This window comes from Colossoma macropomum, unplaced genomic scaffold (genome assembly GCF_904425465.1).
Source record: "Colossoma macropomum unplaced genomic scaffold, Colossoma_macropomum, whole genome shotgun sequence".
Taxonomy (NCBI): domain Eukaryota; kingdom Metazoa; phylum Chordata; class Actinopteri; order Characiformes; family Serrasalmidae; genus Colossoma; species Colossoma macropomum.
In genome coordinates this window covers 35,942,032-35,966,049 of record NW_023494787.1, presented here as the reverse complement: position 1 = coordinate 35,966,049, position 24,018 = coordinate 35,942,032, and the positions used below count along the sequence as shown (strand labels likewise).

Below are 24,018 nucleotides of genomic sequence, written 5' to 3'. Positions count from 1 at the left end.
CAAATAAAGACCATAATTACTTGGACAAATGGTGGCCAGTTACTCTTCTGAATTTGGAATGTAAGTTATTAGCTTCACTCTATTCAAAAAGGATGGAACATCCTGCACTCAGTCTGTTTTTTAAAGGGAGACATATCTAATAACATTAAACTAATTTTAGATAATTTTGATTACTCTTAAAATATAAAGCAAGGTGCACCTTTTCTTTTCCTTGATTTTTACAAAGCTTTTGATACTTTAGAACATTCCATTATTTTTGAAGCTATATGAATTAGATTCAGCAATCATTTTTAAAAGGAATACATATCTTATATAATGGTATTAATAGCTGTGTTTCTCTAGTGTCTGGAACCTCTCCTTGGTTTATGACTGAAATAGGTATAAGCCATGCTTGCCTTTTCTCTCCCTTTCTGTTTCTTCTAGCAGCTGAACTCCTAAATTTAAATGTTCTCCATTGTTGAGGAATTAAAATAAAGATAATAATAAAGAGCAATAAAGATTTAATTATTAGCCAGCTGGCAAATGACACTTGCTATTCTTGAGAAGAGTCTCAAGTTTTAATCATCTTAAATACACTTGATCTTTTTTCTAGGGCTTCCAGCGTCTGTGTGAATACCACAAGAAGTGAAATAATGTATAGGTGAAATAGTTTGATAAAGATCTTGCTTATTTGTCAATCAATCTGTGAGAGGACAATTAAAATGTTGAATCTAAATTAAATCTTCAATTGCTGGCTAAAAGGAGATCTAACAAGTTATGGCAGGGTTCTGCTGTCTAAGGCAGAGGGTGCACCACGCCTGGTGTGTCCAGCACTTTCTCTTCATGTGGACCTTAAATTATGTACACTCTTATTTAGACTAATTTGGAAAAACAAAACAATGAATTAAAAGAATCATTAGTTATACTGATTGTAGACGTAATGCACTATACATTAAACAGTAAACTAGAAAAGTGCATTTCCTAAAGGAAACGCAGAATGGTTGTGCCACGGTTACTATGGAATTATATAGGAGGAATGAGGGATGAAAAAAGTACTCATAGAGGACTGCGGGTCAGTATGACTGTGGATTAGAGCTTGGAGACCTTATCTGAAAGAATACATGTACTTTGGTGGCTGTTGAGAGAAAGACAGATTAGGGCTTTGTTGCGAAAGAAAATAAATGGGACTTTATGGGAGTAACGAGGGATGAAAAAACGACAAATAGATGAGTGCGAGTGAGTGTGGCTGTGGATTAGAGCTTGTGAATGTGCCCATGAATTTCGTTGTCTGTTGCACAATGGAAAAAACAGGGCTATGGTTTGGCCAAAAATAAATGGGACTCTAAGGGAGGAACAAGGGATAAAAAAATCTGAAACAGAGGAGTGCGGGTCAGTATGGCTATGGATTACAGCTTGGGGATGTGCCCTGAGTGAGTACTTGAATTTTGGTGGCTCTTGGGCAAAGTTAATAATAGGGCTTGAGTTCGGATGAAAATGAATGGGACTCTATGGGAGGAACGAGGGATGAAAAAACAACAAATAGAGGAGTGCAGGTCAGTATGGCTATGGATTAGAGCTTGGGGACGTGCCCTGAGTGAGCACATGCATTTCGGTGGGTGTCGGGAAAAGAAGTAATACATTTTGAGTGGTGGCAAAAATGAATGAGGCTCTATGGGAGGAACGAAGGATGAAAAAACAACAAATAGATGAGGGCGGATCAGTATGGCTAAGAAGTACAGCTTGGGAATGTGCCCTTAGTGAGTATATGCATTTTGGTGGCTGCCGGGCAAAGAAGTCATGCAATTTGAGTGGTGGCGAAAATGAATGAGACTCTATGGGAGGAACGAGGGATGAAAGAACGACAAATAGATGAGTGCGGGTCAGGACAGATGTGGATTAGGAGCTTGGGGACCTGCCCTGAATGAGTACATGCATTTTGGCATCTGTCATGCAAAGAAGTAAGAGTTTGAGTGGTGGCAAAAAGGAATGAGGCTCTATGGGAGGAACGAGGGATGAAAAAATGAGAAATATAGGAGTGCGGGTCAGGACGGCTGTGGATTAGAGCTTGGGGACCCGCCCTGAATGAGTACATGCATTTTAGTGACTGTCGGGCAAAGTAGTAATACAGTTTAATTGGTGGCAACAATGAATGAGACCCTATGGGAGGAACAAGTGATGAAAAAACGACAAATAGAAGAGTGTGGGTCAGTATGACTGTGGATTAGACCTTGGGTACATGCCCTGAGTGAGTACATGCATTTTGGCGACTGTCAGGCAAAGAAGTAAGAGAGTTTGAGTCGTGGCGTAAATTAATGGGACTATATGGGAGGAACAAGGGATGAAAAAACGACAAATAGAGGAGTGCAGGTCAGTATGGTGGTGGATTAGAGCTTGGGGACCTGCTCTGAGTGAGTACATGAATTTTGGTGACTGTCGGGTAAAGAAGTAATAGAGTTTGAGTGGTGGCGAAAATAAATGGGATTCTAAGGGAGGAACGAGGGATGAAAAAATCAGAAACAGAGGAGTGCGGGTCAGTATGGCTATGGATTAGAGCTTGGGGATGTGCCCTGAGTGAGTACATGCATTTCGGTGGCTGTCGGGTAAAAAAGCAATAGAGTTTGACTGGTGGAAAAATGAATGGGACTCTAAGGGCGGAACGAGGGATGAAAAAACGACAAATAGAGGACTGCGGGTCAGTATGGCTGTGGATAAGAGTTTGGAGTGGTGCCCTGAGTGAGTACTTGCATTTCAATGGGCGTTGGCCAAAGAAGTAATAGAGTTGGTGGCGAAAATAAATGGGATTTAATGAGAGGAACGAGGGATGAAAAAATGACCCAACGAGGAGTGCGGGTCAGTATGGTGGTGGATTAGTTCGTGTGCTAGCCAAGTGCAATTCCACCTTAAAAGCAGTTCCACCTTAAAAAAAATCATTATGTGCGCTGACACTGCTGAGCATTAGGCTGGGAGCGGGTGAGACATTGGGCTCCGTGCGTGAGTTTGGATGGGTGTGTGAGTTAATGGGCCATTGTGACATCATGTCTGGCATGCTGCCAACAGTCCGCTCAATGCAAGTCTATGAGAGAGACGAAAGATGGAATAAAACGACAAACGGATGAGTGCGGGTCAGAACGACAGTGGATTCATGCTTGGGGACCTGCCCTTAGATAGTGTATCAAAAATGGTGTCGATCGGACCAGCAGAAGTACCTTAGATTGGCATGCAAATGTTCACCCCATTCATTCTCTATGGGAAAAAATTCCGCAAAATTCCCTTGCCACACGGAATCCGTGCATCCGATCAAAAAGCTGTATACAAGCACGCATCACACAACCAGGCCGGACAATCTGGAGTTGCAACGGAGTTGATATCTCGAAAGCTGCGGGACGAGTTACACGGCAAAGAAACGGCAGAAAAATAAGAACAATAAAGAGAAGAATAATAATATAAGTCGGATAACAATATAGTTGCGCCTTGCTTTAGCAACCATAATAAATTGGATTAGGAGGCTATTTCTAACCGTGACCTGGTACCGCGTCCCCAACTTAACCTTTGAACATTGTGGTAACTCAGCATTTTTGCTTTCTTACAACTTTAAATATGGTGAACTGCCTGTCAAACTTTCTGATTTCTATAAACAAGCACTTATCTCTTGAAAGATCGTATTTAACCATAAGGAATAATGGTGTTCTCCAGTAAGAAATCATTATTTATCATAAATATTTATCAAATATTGGGGCTCATTCAACTGCTGTTACGAAGAAATTTATTAAAACCCACTTGCACAATTTTCACAAAGATTCTGGCGTTCACCAAATTTATTATTATTATTATTATTTTGGGATTTGTTCTTGGGATTTGGTGAGAACAAAATCTGTGCACACGTGGACACTTTTCCCAAGAACGATTTAAAACTGAATGAGGCCCAATATTTTTATTGAACTACTGAATGAACAAGCAGATTTCTATTCCTATGAGAACTTTGTGGCATTCAGAGGGATTCAAATTTCTGTAAAAGATCTTACAAAGGTTACAAACTGTATTCCACTCAGTCAAAGAAAATTCAGGACCACGAGCTACGGTTCTTTGTCATGCAGCATTCCTTCACTCTCAAACAGTGGGGTCAGTATTTTGGATAAAAAGTGTAATGTTTACTTTATCAGGAAATCCCTAATCTTAGGAGATAGGTGTGCTTAGTGTGTGCTGCAAGTGGAGTTTATTATACCCTAATTTAAATATATGTTTTTTGTGGATTGCTTTTCAAAAGAAAAATAAGAGAAACTCAAGATCCTTCATAACTACTATTCATGTGATGTATTATGTAAGTTCTTCCATACCATATCTCCTCAATGCTCCTTCTGCAAAAAGTTAGATTAAACAATTCAACATTTATTTTACAGCTATCCCCACTCCAAAAGAAATTTGGACGGACATTGCGGTCTTATTTTTGTTTTAGTAGCTTGTTGGATATTTCCTGACATGGTTTTTGTTTTACAATCTCAAGCAAAATACACTTCAATAATGCTGTAACAATGCTGTCTTCTAGGAAAGTTCCACATTCAGAAAGCCAGAGCTATGAAGTCTAAACCTAATTTCAATCTTATTTTTGAAAGAGTCCCTTTACATGTCTATAGACAATATTTCAAGGCCTTTGAACAGCAAAGCTACTAAAACTTACAACATACTGAATACTACTGTTGGTCAGCTATTAACTTTCGTGTATGTGTGATGTACCGTATGTATTCCCCAAATGTGAGTTTCTTGTAATAAAAAAAAATCTATACATGGTTCTAACCATAGACTATGCACAGTTTATGGTTCTACCGGATTAATATTACAAGTTACCTCCTGTTTATCTATAGTCAGAAAGGCTCCACAGTCTCAAACAAATGATCATTTTCAAAGTATTCGATGGGCGATATGACAAAAATGTAACGTGATACTTAAAGACTCACAATACACATCATGCTATTTTGTTTAAGAGACTTGATAAGAGCAGAAACACCTCTCCCCCCTTTAAAAAGGAAAACCTATGAGAATAATTATTTTTATTCAGTGCATCATATACTGCAGTGCACTAAATTATCCAGAATTATGCTCTTGTAATAAAAGTTCAGTGCTCTTGAAGTACTATAAAATAAATATAGTCATATCACCCACCGCTACTTTAAAGTAGTCTCACTTTAAACTGATACGTTTTCCAACTTCCAACAACAGCACAAAAGGAAGACTTGAGAAAGCACGGGACATCCAGAAATGTGGTTTTCTTAAAAAAGACATTCACATCCAAAATGATGAAAATGTCTTTTTCTCTGTTTATTTACTTAATATTTATATATATATATATTTTTTACAAAATAAAAAAAAAAAAAAACACATTATGAAACAAAAACGTTAAGTCTGTGTGTAAGGACTTGAGAGGGGCAGGAAAAAAAAAAACCATGGAACAAACATGGACTACAGTACTTGTGTTTATGTTTTTTTATATATATATATATATATATATATATGTACAAGACAAGTTTATCCATTTAATTTTTTTTAAAACGCACAGTACAAAAAGAAAAGTCACTGACAAAAAAGGAAACCCATAGTACAATTCTGTCCATCAGTACTTTCCTAATAATCATAATATTAATAAAATAATATTTGGGGAAAGGTGATGCCTTTTAAAGGAGAGGGAGCAGAAGACTGCAACGTATAATGTCACAAAAAGGGAGGACAAACAAAAAACAAAGTGTGGAAATACACTTGCACATGTCAAAGGGGTGACCTGAGGACACTCCAACCTCTCCAGTTCACAGCAACTTTAACAGCGGCACTTCAGAGGTCAAGCAGGCATGCCAGGTCATCCTTCCCACCCCAAAATAGATTCATCTCCAAAGAAGCTGAACGCTTGCAGAAAGAGGGGGGGAGAATCACACTAGGATGCTCAATAGAAAGGAGCTTGAGTATGCATGACTAGTGTCCCCTTCATTCGCCAAACCTGTACATTAATTAAGGGCTCATTAAAGGGTCTGTATAACGAGTCCAACATGCACACTACTGCCCACATTTATGACAGACTCACATGTATGCAACGGAGGTGAAGGGGGTGCAGGTGGGGAAGGGAAAGGGGAAGAAGAAGAAGGGGGGGGAAAAGAGACTCACTCCCACACACCTGGAACATATCCATTTTTGTGCCCTCTTATACATGTTGTTTTCATATATCTATATATTTATATTTGGTAAAAAATAAACTCCACAACTGCTTTAGCCGATCTAGAACGATACCTTTCCCCCTCCCCTCAAAAATAAAATTAGGTAAAAACTCAACAAGGAAAGGAAGGGGAGGGAGGAGGGAAAAAACAAAAAAACAAAAAAAAAAAACACCCAAACAGAACAACCACAGAGGTGATGTATATGGGCTTGAAAACTGAAAGAGACCAAGCAGGGTGCAGGTAAAGAAGAGATGGAAAAAGGAAGGTAGAGAAAGAGAGACAGTGGAACTCCCAAACAAAAACAACCCCAACTTCTCTTCCACCCCACGCCCCCTTGCCTCAGCCAACAAAACATTCAAAAAACAAAACAAATCCTTTAGAAAACAGCTCTATGATACATATGACAGAATGAGAGAAGGGGTTGGGGTATTTTTTCTTTTTAAACACAATACAAACTCCAAAACACTCAATACTTGGCTCTTGAAGGCCTAAGTTACTAGAACCATATACCCTCTTAAACCCCTTCCTCTTCAAGACTCCTCCCCTGGCCATGTCCCCCACTGTGCTACCTCTTTGTACAGCACCACCATTGGTGCAGGGTGGTACTAAAGGGCAACTGGACTGGAAAAGGACAGAGGTGTGGTGGAAGAAGGGCGCGAGGAGGAGATTTTTAGGGAGGAAGAAAAGGGTCCCCTAATTTTAGCCTTTTGCACACCAAATTGAAGAAGAGCATGTTAATTGCCTCCCCAGTTATAGCTGTTATAAGCAGACTTGTTGATCTGGGACTTCTGTTGAATGGAAGCATTCTGACTGCGCTGTCCAGAGCCACTCTGAAAAGAAGAAACAGAAAAAGACAACGCATTCAAGTCAATGGGAATCAAAAATCATTACAACCGATGATGGGTAGGATGGTTGGAGGGGGTGGGACATGATGTTATTGGTTAATTTTTCCTTGCCCATTGGTGTACGGCGACTTAAAACTCCAAAGACATTTTAGGGATGGACAAAAGTATTCCATTAATGGAAGACTACGGGAAAACAAGAATTCTGTCTTATAAATGATTTGTGGGTTAATAATTCATACTCAATTTGACCAGGGAAATGAACTAGCAAGGTAAAAAGCGGTCCCTTTTGAGTTCAGGTACACTAACACTTTAAGGTCAAACGTGTTGTATTTAAATGTAAATATCTTAATGTGTTTGATACATCAACACACCAGGCCTGATCTACACTATACCTGTAAACAACTCTGTACTTGTCACATATTAGATCACAGCATATTAGACACTAAGTCTTATGGATGGGTATACTGAATTCAGAGTCAGTTTTAGGCTATTTTCTTATGTTTTATGATTGTCTGCCAGTTCACTGAGCTTTGTTTCAAACCCCTATTCATTCCTCTTTTTGGGTCTTCATGATTGGCACACATTTAACGTCAGACATGCCTTAAACTCTGTCATTCTGTGTTTCTATTAATTTGACAGTTTTACATAGTATCTCAAGATTTTGATTATGATCAACAATTTGCCATAGCTGGTTCTCACCTGTCCATCCTGCTGCAGGTGGTGGTGCAGCATCTGGGAATGTGGCTGCTGATGCGGAGTCAAAATGTGCATGAATTGGGCCGGGGCATAGCCAGCTGCAGCCGGAGGGTTGATGGGACCACCGCTTCCAAGTGCTGAGGGCAGACTGAAGGAGGCACCAGGTGTTCCCGTGTGGAAACCCTGTTTATCAAATGACTAGAAAAAGAAAGGAAATAAAAAAGGTGAACCGATGACAGAGAAGCGAAAGAAGAAAGCAGGGAAGAAAATAACAGTTTAGAACTTGGTATTGAATAAATAAACCTGCTACCAATTCAGTGATAAATGCACCAAGAACACTCACCTGTGTCTTTGTGTAAACAGACCCTGAAATGTCAGGAACTCCTGTGTTGCTGGAGGTCACTGAGACTCCTGAGGGAAAGCCAACACAAACAAAGCGAGAGTAACAGTGTTATTTGTCGAGTACAAATATTAACCAAATAAAAATAATAATAATAATAAAAAGGGAATAATGGAAACAAACCCCTGGTGAGAGAATGCAGTATTTATACATAGATGAGAACCTTATCAAACTGTTTTTTGAAAAGCTGCACAATTATGGGGTGGTTATCTGCAGCAACTGCAAACACCAGGCTCTGGTTGCAAGCATAGTGAATAAGAATCTTCCATCAAGAATACAGCACACATGAACACTGCTATGACCAAAAAGTAACGTGTAAATACTTGATTTCCAGATTCTGCTACTGCCCAGAGAGAGGGCAATTGAATCAGTTACTGGGGGAGGGAAATAAGTTTCAAATACACAAGTCACATTCTTCCCTTTAATTAAATAACCACCAAGACACAACAAGAAAGGACTGACTGCCTTTGTTCTCAGTATATGGCTCTCTTCAATTCCACAGCAAAACAGCACAACTGTTAAGTGATCACTGGGTTTTTAACTCCTCTTACACCCAATTCCATGTGCCACTCAGATCTGGTACCACAGGGAGTGATAAAACTATACGCTAGCATTTTCAGTTTGTTTTTTGTGTTTTCTATCAACACACCCAATGCTAGTCAACCCAACCAAAGGTTTAATGTCAGTCTCAATCGCTACAGTTAAACACACTGTGGAAGTTCAGCAAAACTGACCAGAACTTGGATCAGTCAGTTCCAAAGTTAGAAATAAACTATGTAGCAGTCTCAGAGGCTGAGGAAACCCTCATTTTATAACACTGTGTTCCCAATCAACCAATCAGTAGGTAAGTAAGCCAGTAAGTGTACATAAGCCTGTCAGTTAACAAAAACACCAGGACGCTCCCACAAGTAGTGACTCAATGTATACTACCTGAACCCATTGTCAGCATATCTGAAAACTGCATCATTTTTTTAAAGGAATGTAGTTTCCCTATTTTTTTTTTGGTTATGAAAGCCAAAGATCTGTATTTGTGGTTACTATTTCATCAAAAGATGTTAATGTAGCTATAATCTATATTTGTGATTTATTGCTTTTGAAGAAGCACTTACAGCAATTCTACAGCTTACGTCTTTACTAAATAATCACCCAATGCTCCTTTATAAGCCACACCTTCAAATCAATATTTAAAATAGAAAAACACAGTAGTCCCCATAAGCACCCTGTGTTACATTACGTTTTGTTGGTGAAAATAAGTCAATACATCCTCTACAAGGAACAAAAATATAGCATTTTTCTGCAATGTTTAGTGCAAAATTTTATTTTTTTTTGCTGAGTTTAATGTATTGGAAAAAGATAAAACAAAAACGTGCCAAAATATGGCCCTTGTTAAAGTTATATGTTTTCCCCTGAATATATTACATTCAACAAATAACCAGTAATTGTGCATTAAAATGTGCAGAAATGTGTTCTGTAGAGTGTGTGGTCCAAACTTCCAAACACCCAAACTTATATTTTTCACATCAACAGGTCTGTGTCTTGCTAAGGGACCACTTCTTGCTAAAAGTCCAGGACTAGCAGTAGTGCTGGGGTAGCATGCCATGGCTTTATCAAGCTTCCTCGGTGAGGTTAGTGGCAGTGACTGGGAGAAGGGGAATGGGGAAAAAGGGGGTGCTACAACCACCACAGGAGGGGGGAAGGGGGAAAAAAAAACAAAAAAACAACGGGGTCTGGCGTGATGCTACACTCACCAACTCCCGGCGCGGTGACTGAGCTGGCGGGCTTGTTTTGCGCAGAAGCAGCGGCGGCGGCAGCAGCAGCAGCGGCAGCCACAGCGGTGCCGTAGCCGCCCTTACAGAAATCCCCACTCCCTGCCGAAGCCTGGCCCAAATCCTCATAGCCTGCAAACGGTCAGACACACAGCCACAGCCCCACAGCGTTAGACACACACCAGGCAGGGCCAGAAGGAAGGAGGGGGGAGTGGGAGGAGGCGGAGGAGTGGAAGAGGACAGGCAGTAAAGCAGCAAGCAAAGTGTGTATGTGTTAAGACCAGTGGGTTACAGTCAGGGCGTGCTGAAAGACAGTAATCCCAAAAAAATAAAATAAAAATAAAAAAATAAAAAAGAAGAGAAAATAAGGATATTAAGAGAGATTTGGCTTAAGTAAAGGGACAAAGTGAGCAAAAAACACACACACACACAAACAAAAAAAAGACGAAGAAAATTCTCGACCCAAGCACACATTGACACTTTGAAAGAAAGGGCTCTTTTATAAAATATAAATAATTTTATTATTTTTTATATAATTTGCTGTTTTATTTATGCTTATGATTTAACATCATAACGCTGAAGATGTAATCATGTTGATAAACAAAAAAAAACAAAAAAAAGAACTAGAGGACTACTTAAATTTTTTAAAATATCCCATTTACTTCATGGTTTCCCAAAAGGCATCTAAAAGGTAAACTCCGGAGACTGCAAAAAAAATGGACAACACCTATCAGTCTGAAGTTTAGCACGCAAATTGCTTTGGTGTCTGTCGTTTAAAAAAAACAAAAACACAGCACTACCTCAAAAACTTCAGCAGGATATAATTCAAGTGTTTGCAGTAACAACTTTTAAAAACCAGAGGTGAAAATGTTTACTGATACTGAGTTACTCAATTTATTACATTTGTGATTTTCATAAAAGACTGTCAGTTAATGCTAAAAATAATTTAAGCTAAAGACCATACAGAATGCAGTTGCAGTAGACTGTGTTTGTGTGCTTCACTGCTGCTGCTCAAAATGTTTGAACGCATCTGTGTTGACCATAAAAGTGAAGAGAGCAAATAGTGTTTAAAACACTATTTTTCATTCAGGTGTCAGATTTTGACACTTCACTGAAGACCGATTTAACATTTAACTTTTTTTGGCTAAAAATCAAACGCCATTCCAGACCCTTGCAGCTAAAAATATTCGGTGGCCCAAATTTCAGTACATTAAAAGAAAAAAAGAAAGAACGAGAGGAAACTTGGTCCAAATTAAAACAATTAAAGGGAAAAAAATACCCATCAGGAAGGAAGTAAATGGTAACATGAGGTTAGAAGCAAACAGAGTATTTTTTTTTTTTAGTACGTGAAGACATGAATGAGGAAAGAGTGAGAAACGAACACATGGTGAACACGACTGGATGGGCAAAAGCAGGCAGAGCGTGGATAAGCATGTATAGACCCACCACCTGAAACCAAGTCCACCCCTGACCTCACCAGCCTAACATCACTGCAACCGACTTCACAAAAAGACAGCTACAACTTAAACAAAACACTAATTACTGGCCACCATTCTCGTGAAGTAGGCTTGTCTAATGGCTTACAACCCCTCAGCTGACTTATGATCCTGAAAAATGTCTCGTAAAGTGAAAAACACACAGCACACAAGTGCTAAAGGCACACCTGTTTGAATAACATTTAAAGTTGCCATTCAAGAGGATCCGAGGTGAGACAGAAACAGCCACAACCTAACTAGGCAAGCTTATCAATTATTACATTCCTAGTTTGGGCACCAGGTGATATGGACTTGGAACTGGAGAGCTCATGTTTGTGTCCTCCCTGCCTTTGTTTAGACCAATGCTATTACATCTATGAGTACAGGGCAAAAGGACAACAATGTGGCTAATCTGGATAATTCAATGAAATACATGTTAAGGATAGCTTTGAGATTGAGATTTGAGACACACCCCCTTACTTTACTATCACAGTACGTTACCAGTTGTCAAGGTCATCAATGGATTGTGAACATGTGTCCAGGCACATGTATAAAACACACAACTAAACGTTAGTAACTATCTTACCAGTGCTGTATCCATGGGATCCGTAACCACTAGCCTGTTGGAAGGGCGTGGCTGAAGCATTGACACCAACATTCACACCATGTTGTTTTGAGGAGGTAGGAGCAACCTGAGAAACAAAGCCAGTACGAGAAAGCCTCATTACTACAACTTATTTCCAGTAATTCCACCCCTCACTACAGTCTGATTCCATACCCTAAAGTAATGAGCAAAACTCCAAACTCACTAGTCTAAGATTTGGATTATTTGTTTGAAAAACATTTCACATCAAAACAAGTCAATAAAAAAAGTCACCAGTAATCTGCTGTTAAAGGTGCAATAGATAAAACTGTAGCACTAGTCGTTACACGAAGTAGTTTTCTTTCACTCCTTGACCATATCTACCACCCTGGAGAATTCAGATCTAGCACACCTCTCCCCAATACCCAGGTTCTCCTGAAAGATCAGTTGTGTTGAGTTGGGGTTGGAGCTAAACTCTGCAGAGTGGTAGAACTCCATTATACAACTCTTTTAAATGCATTCTAACATTTGCACATTGTCAGTAGCTTGTAAACATTTGTAAGCTCTCCTTTAACTATCACACTAATACACACGTCTAAGTTATTTCCACTGAAGTTATATAAACTTTCACCAACATTGAAAGCTGACGAACACCTTCTTTAGCACATTTTACTTCCTGTTAAATACTTGTATCATGCAATTTATTTTTACACTTTCAAATACAATGGTTTACTAACCAGTGTAACCAACAAATAGTCACAATTAAAAACTCATTCAGAGACGACCTCAATGACATCTTATGAACACACTTTTACCACATTTCCGAGAAGAAAAAGAATCCTTGGAGCCACCTTGAATACATAAGGTGACTGATGCTGAATTTAAAATAAACGTTTTACTGAGAATTGTTTTTTTTCCCCCACCCCTAAACAGTGACAATATGTGGGTGGGTCAAGTATTCCAAATGCAGGTGGATCAAGCAGCTCTCACCGGGAACATTGCAGGACCATACTGGAAGGTGTTGGGCAGACCGGGCACACCAGTATAGTAGGGCAAGCTGGTGTAGCTGTAGCCAGGGGGTAGCGCAGGGTTTAGGAAGGGCTGCTGGGTGGTGTGGTGTGTCTGGGTCTGGCTCTGCTGAGGCTGAGCCAGCGTGGTGGCCGGCGCTGGAGAAGAAGTATCCCCACGGCCAAACTTAGTCAGGTCACCAGCTAAGAGAAGAGACAAGAGGAAAGATGGGGTGCAGTGAAGAGCAAAAAAAAACAAAAAAGGCATAAAAAGCGGGCAAGATTTCAACAAAAACACACTGAGTGATTAAAGATGCATGTGGCAGCACTGTCAGATCCAGTCAGCCACTGGGTTGCAGGTCTGATGGGTATTCATGAACAGCTGCTCAATTGCTCTGGCACACACTGACCCCCTGAGCTGCCACAGAAATGCAGGACAGGGTCAACTGGTGTGCTGCATGAGCTTTTCACTGCATTACGCTCAGTTTAAAATGTCCTCTAAATGAATCTAAATTTTAAAACCAATGCAGTTGCAAACTTACTATATACTACATAGTACTAAGTAAAAGTTATAACAAAATGCACGAAGCATGGGGGTCTGGATAATTTCAGGTGAGAAAAAACATTACAGGAACACCTTACACCTAAAGTACTCCCGATCACATACAATGTCCACAATACAGACCCACAAAAAATACATTTTATATATTTTTCAGGACGCATCAATAACAATACATGTATCGGGTATTGGCCCGATATTGAGATCATTTACATGCATTTATAAAAACGCACCAACATCTGATGCCACTTGATACCATGTGTTGTAAGTCTAGTGTTACACTGTTGCGCTAATGAACAAATACCAAGCTGGCAGTGAATGAGGGTCTACATGCACACAGGAAAGTGTTGCTCATGCTGTGGCAGTCGTGTGTGTGTATATATATATATATATATATATATATATATATATACACACATATATACACACACACACACACACACACATACATACATATACATATATATATATATATATATATATATATATATATATATATATATATATATATATATATATATATATATATATATATATATGTGTTTTTTGTTTTTTTTTCTGTTGCTGTATTGTGTGTAAATTTCATGAAGAATGGACCAAAGGAAGTGCCCCAAAATTAAATGTCTGGTTCCACTGACTTACATTAAAAGTAAAGCAGGTTTTTTCCTTCTCCTGTAAAGTTTCCATTTTGGAGATACAAGGTTTTCTTCTGACAACAGTGATCTCACACACACACACTCACACACACACACACACACACACACACTTTACCAGAATAAGGATTGTTGGTCAAACTGCCTTCCCTGCCAGTCAGTGCTGTTGTTGGGGTTGCAAATGGGATGCTGTAGTAATCCTACACAGATTAAAAATGTTATAATTAGCTGCTTCAAGAACAGTCAACCAGCTGAAATAGTCATGAGAAATTAAATAGTTCTTAGCACTGGGTTACCCTTACCAGTGGTATCCTGGTCTGGAGCATCTGTAGGTCATCATAGCCGTAAACTTGGGGCTAACACACAAAGAGAATTTTTAACCCTCCAAAAAAGTGAGAGCTGACACAAAAAAAAAAAAAAATCAGCTTTCAAAGTTTATCAAATTTGGTGGGTCTACGTTTGGAAAAGTAACAGCTTCTGTGACCTCACTTAGACTCAATCATTTCATGCATCTCAAATATCCAGATTACATCAGTGTATGTTTTATTCTCAAAAATGCAGGTGTAAAAAGACATTTAATAACAATAACTAAGGGGCAGTCGTGGGCTGGAGGTTAGGGAACCAGCCTTGTGACCGGAAGGTTGCCGGTTCGATACCCTGAGCTGACAGGACCTTGAGCAAGACACCTAATCCCCAACTGCTCCCTGGGGGCTGTGGATAGGGCTGCCCACCGTTCTGAGCAAGTGTTCTCACTGTCCCCTAGTGTGTGTGTGCCTTCACTAGTGTGTATGTGGGGGTTTCACTGCACAGATGGTGAATTTCCCTGTTGTGGAGCTAATAAGGATCTCTTAACTTTTAAATGGTCATGTTGCCCACATGGTTGAGGAACAGCATGCAAAATTGTGATTTTTGGATCAATCATCATGTTTTGAACAGAAGAGGAACAAGGAACACCACAGGCATTTGGCTGTCATGAGCTGATTTGGAGATTGTGTTATGTGGCAACCAACTTCAACCAGACTAACTGGGTAACTACATGGCTGCAATCAGGGCAAATCATATTCAAGATTACATGAAACGACCTGGGATAAACAGAGTCTGTATAACACTTGTTAACTGTTTAACAATTAACCAATCTGAAATAAAGGGAAGAACATTCTCACCGGATATGCATGAAGCAAGCCAGGAGCCATGATGTATGGATTAGGCAGCAGGGGAGGCACTCCAGGTGGCAGGTTTGGAGGTGCTTTCCCTGCAGGAAACAAATGCGATTGCTATAGTGCTTCTTTATAATGTGTGGGAAATGTAATTGCAGTTCAAACTTTCAGTGTGCACTGAAATCTTAGCATAACATCTACAACCAAAATTACAAAATTAGCCTAGCAACATTCCTACATGATGGCAGAGGAAAACAGACTTTGCATATCGGTACCTTCCAATACAAATTTGTTGTTTCCACCTCTCCAAATTTAACTACGTCTTGGTTTTTTCCATTAACACACAAAGTGCACCAGGACCCTCCTTTACAGAGCAGCTAAAATGAGGGCACCTGATATTGAATGAATGTTAACACTTAATAATTAGCATATATAAATAACAAAAAATAACAAATGAACTCATTGTAAATAGTTGTGAAATCATGTGAACAACATGCAAATTGCTTTGTTGAAAATGCTGTTTCTGGAGGAGCATTCAGGCAGTGGAAAGTGCCCTTAAGGAAGGTGAGTACAAACTAATAAAAACTGACCACTCTCAAATCTGACATGTAGCATTCAATGACATGTCATTTTCAGTCTTCACTAACACAGATGGAAACCAGCTACACAGGATTGTGGGTGGGAGAGAGACAAAGCATTTAAAATTTATAAAAAAACACCACACAAGGTCTCATGCAGACCTCTAGCTTGAATAAAAGTTGGGGTGCAAATGTGTACGTTTGCTCCCTCTCTAATAAAGGTGGGAGTGCACATTCGCCACTTGTTTCATTGTTCAGATGTCACCTAAATGCTCCTACCAAGGTATTTACCTGAGGCGGCCGCGCTGCGCGATGAAGAGGCTGATGAAGGTGCGGCAGTGGCTGAGGCCACTGAGGATGAGGAGGCCGCTGCAACAGCTGTGGGGGGCACGATGGAGGTCACTCCACCAGCACTGTTGAGGCCCATAGCCAGACTGCTGACTGACCCCAGACTAGACTGGGCAGAGACAGCACTGACCGACGAAGAGGAGGGAGGAACAGGGGCGCTGTAAGAGACAGGGGCAGCAGAGGAAGAGGAGGAGACAGAGGAGGGAGCGATGGAAGAGGGGGCCACCGCAGACACGGAGGAGAATGAAGTTGAGTGCAGGCTGGAGTCTCCATCCACATTTGGATGCTAAAGAAGGTAATAGAAAGAGCATATTTTAAAAGAATGAATTAATGTATGAGATGACAAAAAAAAGAATCAAACAAGCAGAAAAGAAGAAAAGAAGTGGGATACTGAGATATTCAGAACAGTCTCACTGATTGCTTTCACAGGAGAATGGAAGCAACAACAAAAATAAACTTTAAAAAAAAAGATGCATCTTACCAGCAGACTTGTGTTAGATGTACGGCCTGAGGATGGAGCCAAACTGTTCTGTTGTGTAGGAAGAGAACTGAGAGAGAATAGTAGAGAACAAGACATTAATGTTTGCTTTTCTCTCACTTGCAATTCAAACTATATGGCCAAAACACCTGAACACCACACCTATATGAGCTTGTCTGGCACCCGACTCAAAAACCATGGCCATTAATATGGAGTTGGTCCCCCTTTGCAGCTATAACAACCTCCACTCTTCTGGGTAGGCTTTACACAAGATTGAGTCTGTCTGTTGGAATTTGTGCCCATTCAGTCAAAAAAAGAAAGAAATTCATTCTAAAAAAAAGTTCACAGCATGCCACCTTTGCTACAGTTCAACTGACTGTGGCAAAAGTGGCATCCTATGATATTTCCACGTTTAAAGTCACTAAGCTCCTCTGTTTTATACTGCCAGTGTTTGTCTAGAGAGATGGCATGGCTATGTACTTGAATTTATACACCTGTTTCCAACAGGTGTGGCTGAAACACCTGATCTCAATTAGGAAGGGTGCTCGCATACGTCTGACCATATGGTGTAAATCAAGTCTCTTACTTGTTGTGTTGCGAAGGAGCAATTGAATTAGAGGAAGAGTCTTCATGTCCAAGAGCGGCAAGAGTTGTCTGATGGGACGTGGTCAGCAGAGATGCAGAACCTGACGACGGGTCTGCCAACGAGGCCATATTTGACACAGTGGAAGGTGCAACAGGGTCAGACATTGATTTGGAGGACACTGCAGAGCCCGCTGCAGCTGAACAAATAAAAGATGTAAATATACATAAAAATCAGCAGTTGAATCAATTCTCATTAAGAATCAATCACAAAATACAAGCACGGCACACGTGCAACAGAGAAGCTTACCTTCCAGAGACTGTGTTGTCTGTATTGAACTGAATCCATTCTGTATATTAAAAAAAACAAAACACGTCAAAGAAGGAATAAACCATTTCTTCATTAGAATAAAGAATCAACATACTGATACAGAATAATCTTACCTTGGGCTGCATGTCTTTCTGTGGGGAGGATGAGACGGAGGATGGGTAGCGTCGTGTCTGACTCGTTCTCTGCTCATACAGCTCCATCTGAGTGGGGGTGGACAGGGCTGGGGTCTGCTCACTAAGACAAAAAGCTTCATTAGGACATGCTGCTACAAAAGAACAATGTGTCAATTACGTCTAAAAACATACATAGCCTCAAATAATCACTTAAAGAAAAAAAAAAAAAATCAATAAAAAAAATAACCTGTACACATGCTTGTACAACCCTGTACATATAGGTAAAAATTATGAAACCTGCTAGCACAGACGCTGTTCTGAGCTTGGTTTCCTGGTAAAGTGGTGGGAACCGCGGCTGTGGTGTCGTACTCGGGGAGGACGGGTTCTGAGCCGAACTGTAATGCTCCGAACTGCAAGTTGAGTCCAGAGATATCTGCTGAACCCGGCATCTCCACTGCTAAAGCGGGAATCTGTCATTTTACAGAGAACAATTTACTATACATGATGCAATCGGGTTTCTGGGAAATCTGTTCACCATCACTCGAGTTTAGCTTCCAAATACTTATTTTCAAAAGGCATTACTGTGGTATCTGGGGCCAAATGTTCTAACAAAAGTATAAATAAAAATAACAGCGAACAGATTTGTGAGAGTATCAGCTAACAAGTGAGACAAGGTTTATGAACATTGTAAAGAGGAAATGTTTATGCATAACCACACAAAATACTAACCTTTGTGGCAATAGAGGTTCTCTTCTTTTGTTGTTTGAGCTTATGCTGTTGTAGGGGTAGAGGACTTGAGGCCTGTGGCTCAGCAGGTCCTGGAGATATCTGCTGGCTTGGAGCAGGGCCTGAAGGCTTTGGGAGCGGGGTAGAGACAGTCTGGGTCAGTGAGGCAGAGGGGGTGGACTGGGAGGACAGGGAGGAGGCAGTGGATGGAGGAGGGGCTTTATCTTGCAGGAAGGCATCCATCATAGAGGAAGCAGTGGAGGTGGGCTGGTAGGGCTGCCGTTTGGTGAAGGGACTGTGCACCAGGGTATCTGTCTGAGGTTTCAAATCTGAAGACAAGAGAATGGATGAATTTCCATTATTACAGTTTGTACTTCAAGTGAGATTCTACTAATTGAGAGGGGTGATATTTGGCACCAAGCTCTTTAATCTACACCTAAAAGAATTTCACATATATCATATCACTGTGCTATATCTGATTCTCAGCTCAGGATCATTTTAGTATTGCTTTCAAGTTAATTAGCACCGAGGAGGGGAATGAGGCAAAGATTACACAATTAGTGATCATAGCTTTAACCTGAGTTCTCCTACCATATTGTCCCAGTGTAGCAGGGCTGGTGTCCCAGGTGGACGGGCCTGTGTTGGGGGGCCCGCTCTGGGAGTGCTGGGCTGCCAGGTGAGCCAGAGCCTGAGCCGTCTTAAATTGCTCCAGAAACTGGGAACCACTGGTGGAGCTGCCACTGTTGCCTTTAGTGTCTCCCACCTCGCCAAAACCCTTACTGAGCATGCTCACCTGAGGAAACAAAAATGATTAATTATAATTTTATAACTCATTATAATGATTATTAAATATATTTTAAAGGTGGTGGTCAGTGTTGAACAACTTTGCAAGTTTCCGTTATTTTTCATTAATTCTAAAAAATGTTTTAGTACCCACAGAAAACTACAGTTAGGCTAATACAGTTAATATTTAAATCAATTTCAAAGTTCCCTTACCATACTGTGCTGACTGTAGGAGGTGTTGGAGCTGGGTTGGGAGAGCGGAACAGGCTGTTTGGAGTTGCTAAAGACCAGAGACTGAGATAGCGATGGGGGCTGTTGGGCCTCCAGTGGAGCTGCCTCCGTCTCAGAAGAAGAGGAGGGGGGTGTCTTGCCCAGCAACACTGCCAAATCGATTCTGTGGTAGAGTTGGTAAAATGCACAAAATCAACAATGTCTTACTGATCAAGCAGATGATGCCATGTTAAAGTACTGGTTGTGATGGTATCACGTCACTACACTTACTGTACCAGTCACACCTACCTTTTTTTGCATTTGAGTGTTTACTTCTATTCATCACATTTTTTTGTCGTTAGTGTCAGTTATAGACAGCATCTACGCAATACGCAGTATTTGTTTATGAAGTCAGGAAATTTCATTTGTCATGTAATGATGAGCACACATTAACCCAGCTTTTCTTTGGACAAGTAGAACTATGTTTATCTGATTACCATCTACAACTATACTACTTTCTGCGGACACCTCTGTAATATAAAATAATGTGTGTCATGTTAGCACCAAAGTAACAGTATAAATGCACTCATTCACACTGGGTTTAATATTACGTAGAGCAGTTTAGCTGATCTTTGGAGCTTGTAAGTTATGCATGCATCACAAATTACTTTACATGCCTCTTTTTCAGCAAATTATTTAATAAAGGGGTCTCCAGCTCTGGTTTTGATGAGCCAGAGTCCAGCACAGTTTAGTGACTTTCTGCTCTATGAACACTGGTAATTAACTGGGGAGTTGAATTAGGTGTATGGGAGCCAGGAACTCACCAAACTGCACTGGACACCATTCCTCCAGAACCACAGTTCAGGGCCCCTGATGTAGTAGATGGATATTACAGGTCTTTGAAAACATCAACTATGCTAAACTTTGCTACACTGCTTGGCTGGCAGCAATTTAGGTAGCAAAAATGGAGCCATGTTTGAGGCCAACTAGACATGCATTATGTAAGTAATCCACAGCACTCTGTATGCAAAAGTCTCATACTATTCCCTAGTCCATCTAGTCAATATGTAGCTCCAAATTTTCTTTATCAAACCTAGAAAGCAAAAAAGGCCTGTCAACCCAGAACGGAGAATGTTTCAAGCATGCATGCAGCAAGACAAAAAATGTTTTGCTAGTTAGTAACATTCATGTTAGCCATACTATATGATGCACATAAAATACTGATTCAGATGTAAATGTTCCATTACACATTAAGCCATTTAAGTGCCACTTATGTGCTATGCTTCTTCTACAACACCTTGCTTAACCTTGATTAACAATTATAACTTTCACGACATCTAGATTAGAATCAATTTCACAGCAAATTAAGTGGTGTGAAGTCTGAATGGTTGTGCATACCTTGTGTGACCAATCAAGGTGGCACCAGTATGACAACAGTAAATCTGGTTTTGCCACATTCTGGTTCTGATTTGCCAGAACACTCATCTTTTGCCAAAAGCTGAGTGCTGATGCCACCACGGTTGGTCAGCCATGAAACTACTGTAGTTCATACTTCTCCACACTGTTGATTACACATATTACAGTGTGAGAATTGGGATTTCCACTGCATACCTCTGTCCAGCAGTTATGGTGACATTCTCCTGTGGCATGGGCATAGCAGCCACACTGGAGGCAGTGAATATCTTGGTCTCTGACAACTTCAGCCACATAAAGAGAGAAAAGTCATTATATATTTTGACATTAAGATAAAATACTCTATTAATAAGCATGTTTTACACTTACATCCTCATTCCAGTCTTCAGTGCCCCATTCTTCTGGACCAGTTCTCCAAGCACCTGAAAAGAAAACAGGAGGAGGAATTTTATACCACATTACTGGAGTACCAAGAAAACTGATAACTGATAAGCAACAGTCAAAATTTGGGACTGCTTTATACAAGGCACATGGTGCCACACTTACCAGGAGCAGAGTCAAACTTCTGGGGGTAATTTGTTCCTTCTCCTCCAGTAAACTCAAGCCCTGCAAAAAAAAAAAGTAAAGAAAGCACTTTCTTTAGAGACCCAAACAACTTTAAAAAGCCTAACAGAACTTAAGGCTCTACTTCCACAGTTCAAAGCAAAGCAAAGAAAACACAACTAATAACACTAGATCAGTAAAACATATCGTCACCTATCAAACAAGTTTGCAATGAATCACTGAGTAATTACGTGTCTTAACAACCATCAGATCGTTAAGATGCCTGTAACGATCGAGCTTCTAAGAAAACATTATATTGTTTGAATGTCAGCAAATTTATGCAAATCATGTTATGGTGCAAGAACCTGTTTATCAAAAAGAGTCCATTAAGTAGAAGTCCTTTGACACAGGTGGAGAAAGGGTGTGGGGGCAGACTTGAATAACCCTAATTTCAAGGCCTGGATGATACCCTAGTTTTAAAAACCACCTGTACTCAAAAACATTTCTGAAAGGACAACTCCCCTTGAATGGCTTATTATGACTACGTAGACCGATTTGAATCAAATGTGTTACTACAGCACAGAGTTCACATTTTTCCCCTGGAAAAACAGTCTTTTTTAAGTACATCCACGGGGCACTACACAGCAGCTTCGATTTGTGGAATGAGCTTGAAGCTATCGTTTCTGTTTACCATAAAAAGCGAGCACTAACAGACCTAACAATGTGTAAGATGTTTGGATTGTGTACTAAACTGAAAACTAAATGAATGTTGTATTTAAAATTGATAGCGTCGCTGATGGTCCACACATATCTTCTGAATATTTCTCAAATATGGTGCAGAATTGTCCTAGTAGCAGTCAGCATACTTAGCATGCAACAGCTTCACATCCCTTCCCTCCAGAGGCTAACATTAGCTTAGCAAGCAAGCCAAAAAATAGCTTTACGACACAGGCTCAATTCTAAGCTCACTGAGGCTTCACTCATGCAACTTTTCAGGGTAAAGAGCCAAATCTGAGACAGTGAATTCCTTTCTTGGTGTGTGCTGAGCAGTTAGCTCTGCTAATCTTGCTCCATTACACAGTAAACGATAAAGTTTAGATGATAAAGACTCAAACCAGAGCGAATGAATTTGAGTGGCTGGTGTTGGAGTGACAAAGACAGAATATGGTCTGTCAATGCAAGTTATTAGCAGGCTAAGCCAGCGCTAGCATAATCAACACCGTTCAGCATTTAGGCATCTATGGTTTAATATTTAATGGGTGATGATTTGAAGATTTCACTAGTTTACTTTCTAATTATTAATGTTACAGCTGTTGTGCTCTGTCGCATCTGTCGAACAGTCACCGACAGTAATAAGCACATCACCATTGGTGGTAAAGGGAAGGGGTGAGATTTAGAATCAGGGAGGAAAGAAGGTATCAACAATTAGCATAAATGTGCATAGTCATTGATCTTTTGCATCCCTAATTAGTGTTGAAGTTTACAGATGCTCCTCTGCCATTTCAGTGGTTTCCTAGGCATAATAAAGAAATATTTACCAATGTATTATTCAATAACACATTTTTACTTTGTACCAACTAAACAGACATTTCATTCAAACAGTTTTCACATAGTCACTGAGCACTTTATTAGGAACACCTCATTGTTTCTCCACTTACTGTCTATTTTATCAGCTCCATGTATCGTATCAGAGGACTCTGTAGTTCTACAGTTGCGACCAAGACCCCAAGGGACCACCACAGAGCAGGTATTATCTGGTTGGTGGATCATTCTCAGCACTGCAGTGACACTAACATGATGGTGTATTATGTGTTGCAGTGGCATGAGTGAGTCAGATGCAGGAGTGCTGGAGTGTTTAAAACTCCTCAGTGTCACTGTTGGACTGAAAATAGACCAGTAAAATATCCAACAGCGTCATGTGGGCAGTGCCCTGTGACCACTGATGAAGGACTAGAGGATGACCAACACAAACTGTGCAGCAGGTGAGCTATCATCTCTGACTTGACATGTACAAGGTAGACCAGCAAGGCAGAAGTGACAAATAGTGTGAACAATGAGTCAAACACAGCAGTGCTGCTGGAGTTTTTAAACACTGCATCCATTCACTTGTACCAGCACAACACACATTAACACGCCACTAACACGCCACCACCACGTCAGTGTCACTGCAGTGTTGAGAATGATCCACCACCCAAATAGTACCTGCTCTGGTCCTGACTGTTGAACAGGGTAAAAAGGGGCCAAGGAAGTATGCAGAGAAACAGATGGACTACAGTCTGTAACTGCAGAACTACTAAGTGTTTTTATATGTAAGTGGAGCAGATAAAATGGACAATGAGTGTAGAAACAAGGAGGTGTACTAATGAAGTGCTCAGTGAGCGTATAGTAGAGGGAGCTAAACAGAATAAAAGTATTTGGATTCAGGCAACCGAAAACATATTGGAAGGGATACACACTGGCTCCATCTTCTGGTTCCAGGTTGCCTGTGTTGCTCCAAGTGCTTCCCCCAGCATAGCTCTCCTCTGTTTGTGCTGGCTCAGCATAGTCCGCTGGATTAAATGTACTGCAAAGATAGGGAGAAGAGGGCAGGGGGACA

The 24,018-nt window shown here is 40.4% G+C and overlaps 1 protein-coding gene across 5 annotated transcripts in view; it reads right to left on the bottom strand.

The window, feature by feature from the left end:
- Positions 1–6,843: 6,843 nt before the first annotated feature.
- ubap2l (ubiquitin associated protein 2-like) overlaps positions 6,844–24,018 on the bottom strand; it is a 38,041-nt gene continuing 20,866 nt past the window's right edge. For 3 of the 5 annotated variants that reach the window (XM_036567154.1, XM_036567153.1, XM_036567155.1), the window contains 22 exons: positions 23,879–23,985; positions 21,426–21,485; positions 21,249–21,301; positions 21,078–21,163; positions 19,470–19,650; positions 19,065–19,266; positions 18,477–18,802; positions 18,045–18,217; positions 17,748–17,868; positions 17,614–17,653; positions 17,308–17,503; positions 16,725–16,791; positions 16,187–16,529; positions 15,324–15,412; positions 14,463–14,516; positions 14,279–14,360; positions 12,932–13,152; positions 11,945–12,050; positions 9,866–10,015; positions 8,061–8,128; positions 7,721–7,915; positions 6,844–7,006 (listed from right to left, as the gene is read on the bottom strand). In XM_036567154.1, the coding sequence (XP_036423047.1) occupies positions 6,911–7,006; positions 7,721–7,915; positions 8,061–8,128; positions 9,866–10,015; positions 11,945–12,050; positions 12,932–13,152; positions 14,279–14,360; positions 14,463–14,516; positions 15,324–15,412; positions 16,187–16,529; positions 16,725–16,791; positions 17,308–17,503; positions 17,614–17,653; positions 17,748–17,868; positions 18,045–18,217; positions 18,477–18,802; positions 19,065–19,266; positions 19,470–19,650; positions 21,078–21,163; positions 21,249–21,301; positions 21,426–21,485; positions 23,879–23,985 (3,016 nt within the window). In that variant the 3' untranslated portion in view covers positions 6,844–6,910. The remainder of the gene's footprint in view (positions 7,007–7,720; positions 7,916–8,060; positions 8,129–9,865; positions 10,016–11,944; positions 12,051–12,931; positions 13,153–14,278; positions 14,361–14,462; positions 14,517–15,323; positions 15,413–16,186; positions 16,530–16,724; positions 16,792–17,307; positions 17,504–17,613; positions 17,654–17,747; positions 17,869–18,044; positions 18,218–18,476; positions 18,803–19,064; positions 19,267–19,469; positions 19,651–21,077; positions 21,164–21,248; positions 21,302–21,425; positions 21,486–23,878; positions 23,986–24,018) is intronic. The other 2 variants (XM_036567157.1, XM_036567158.1) reach the window with 1 other exon arrangement.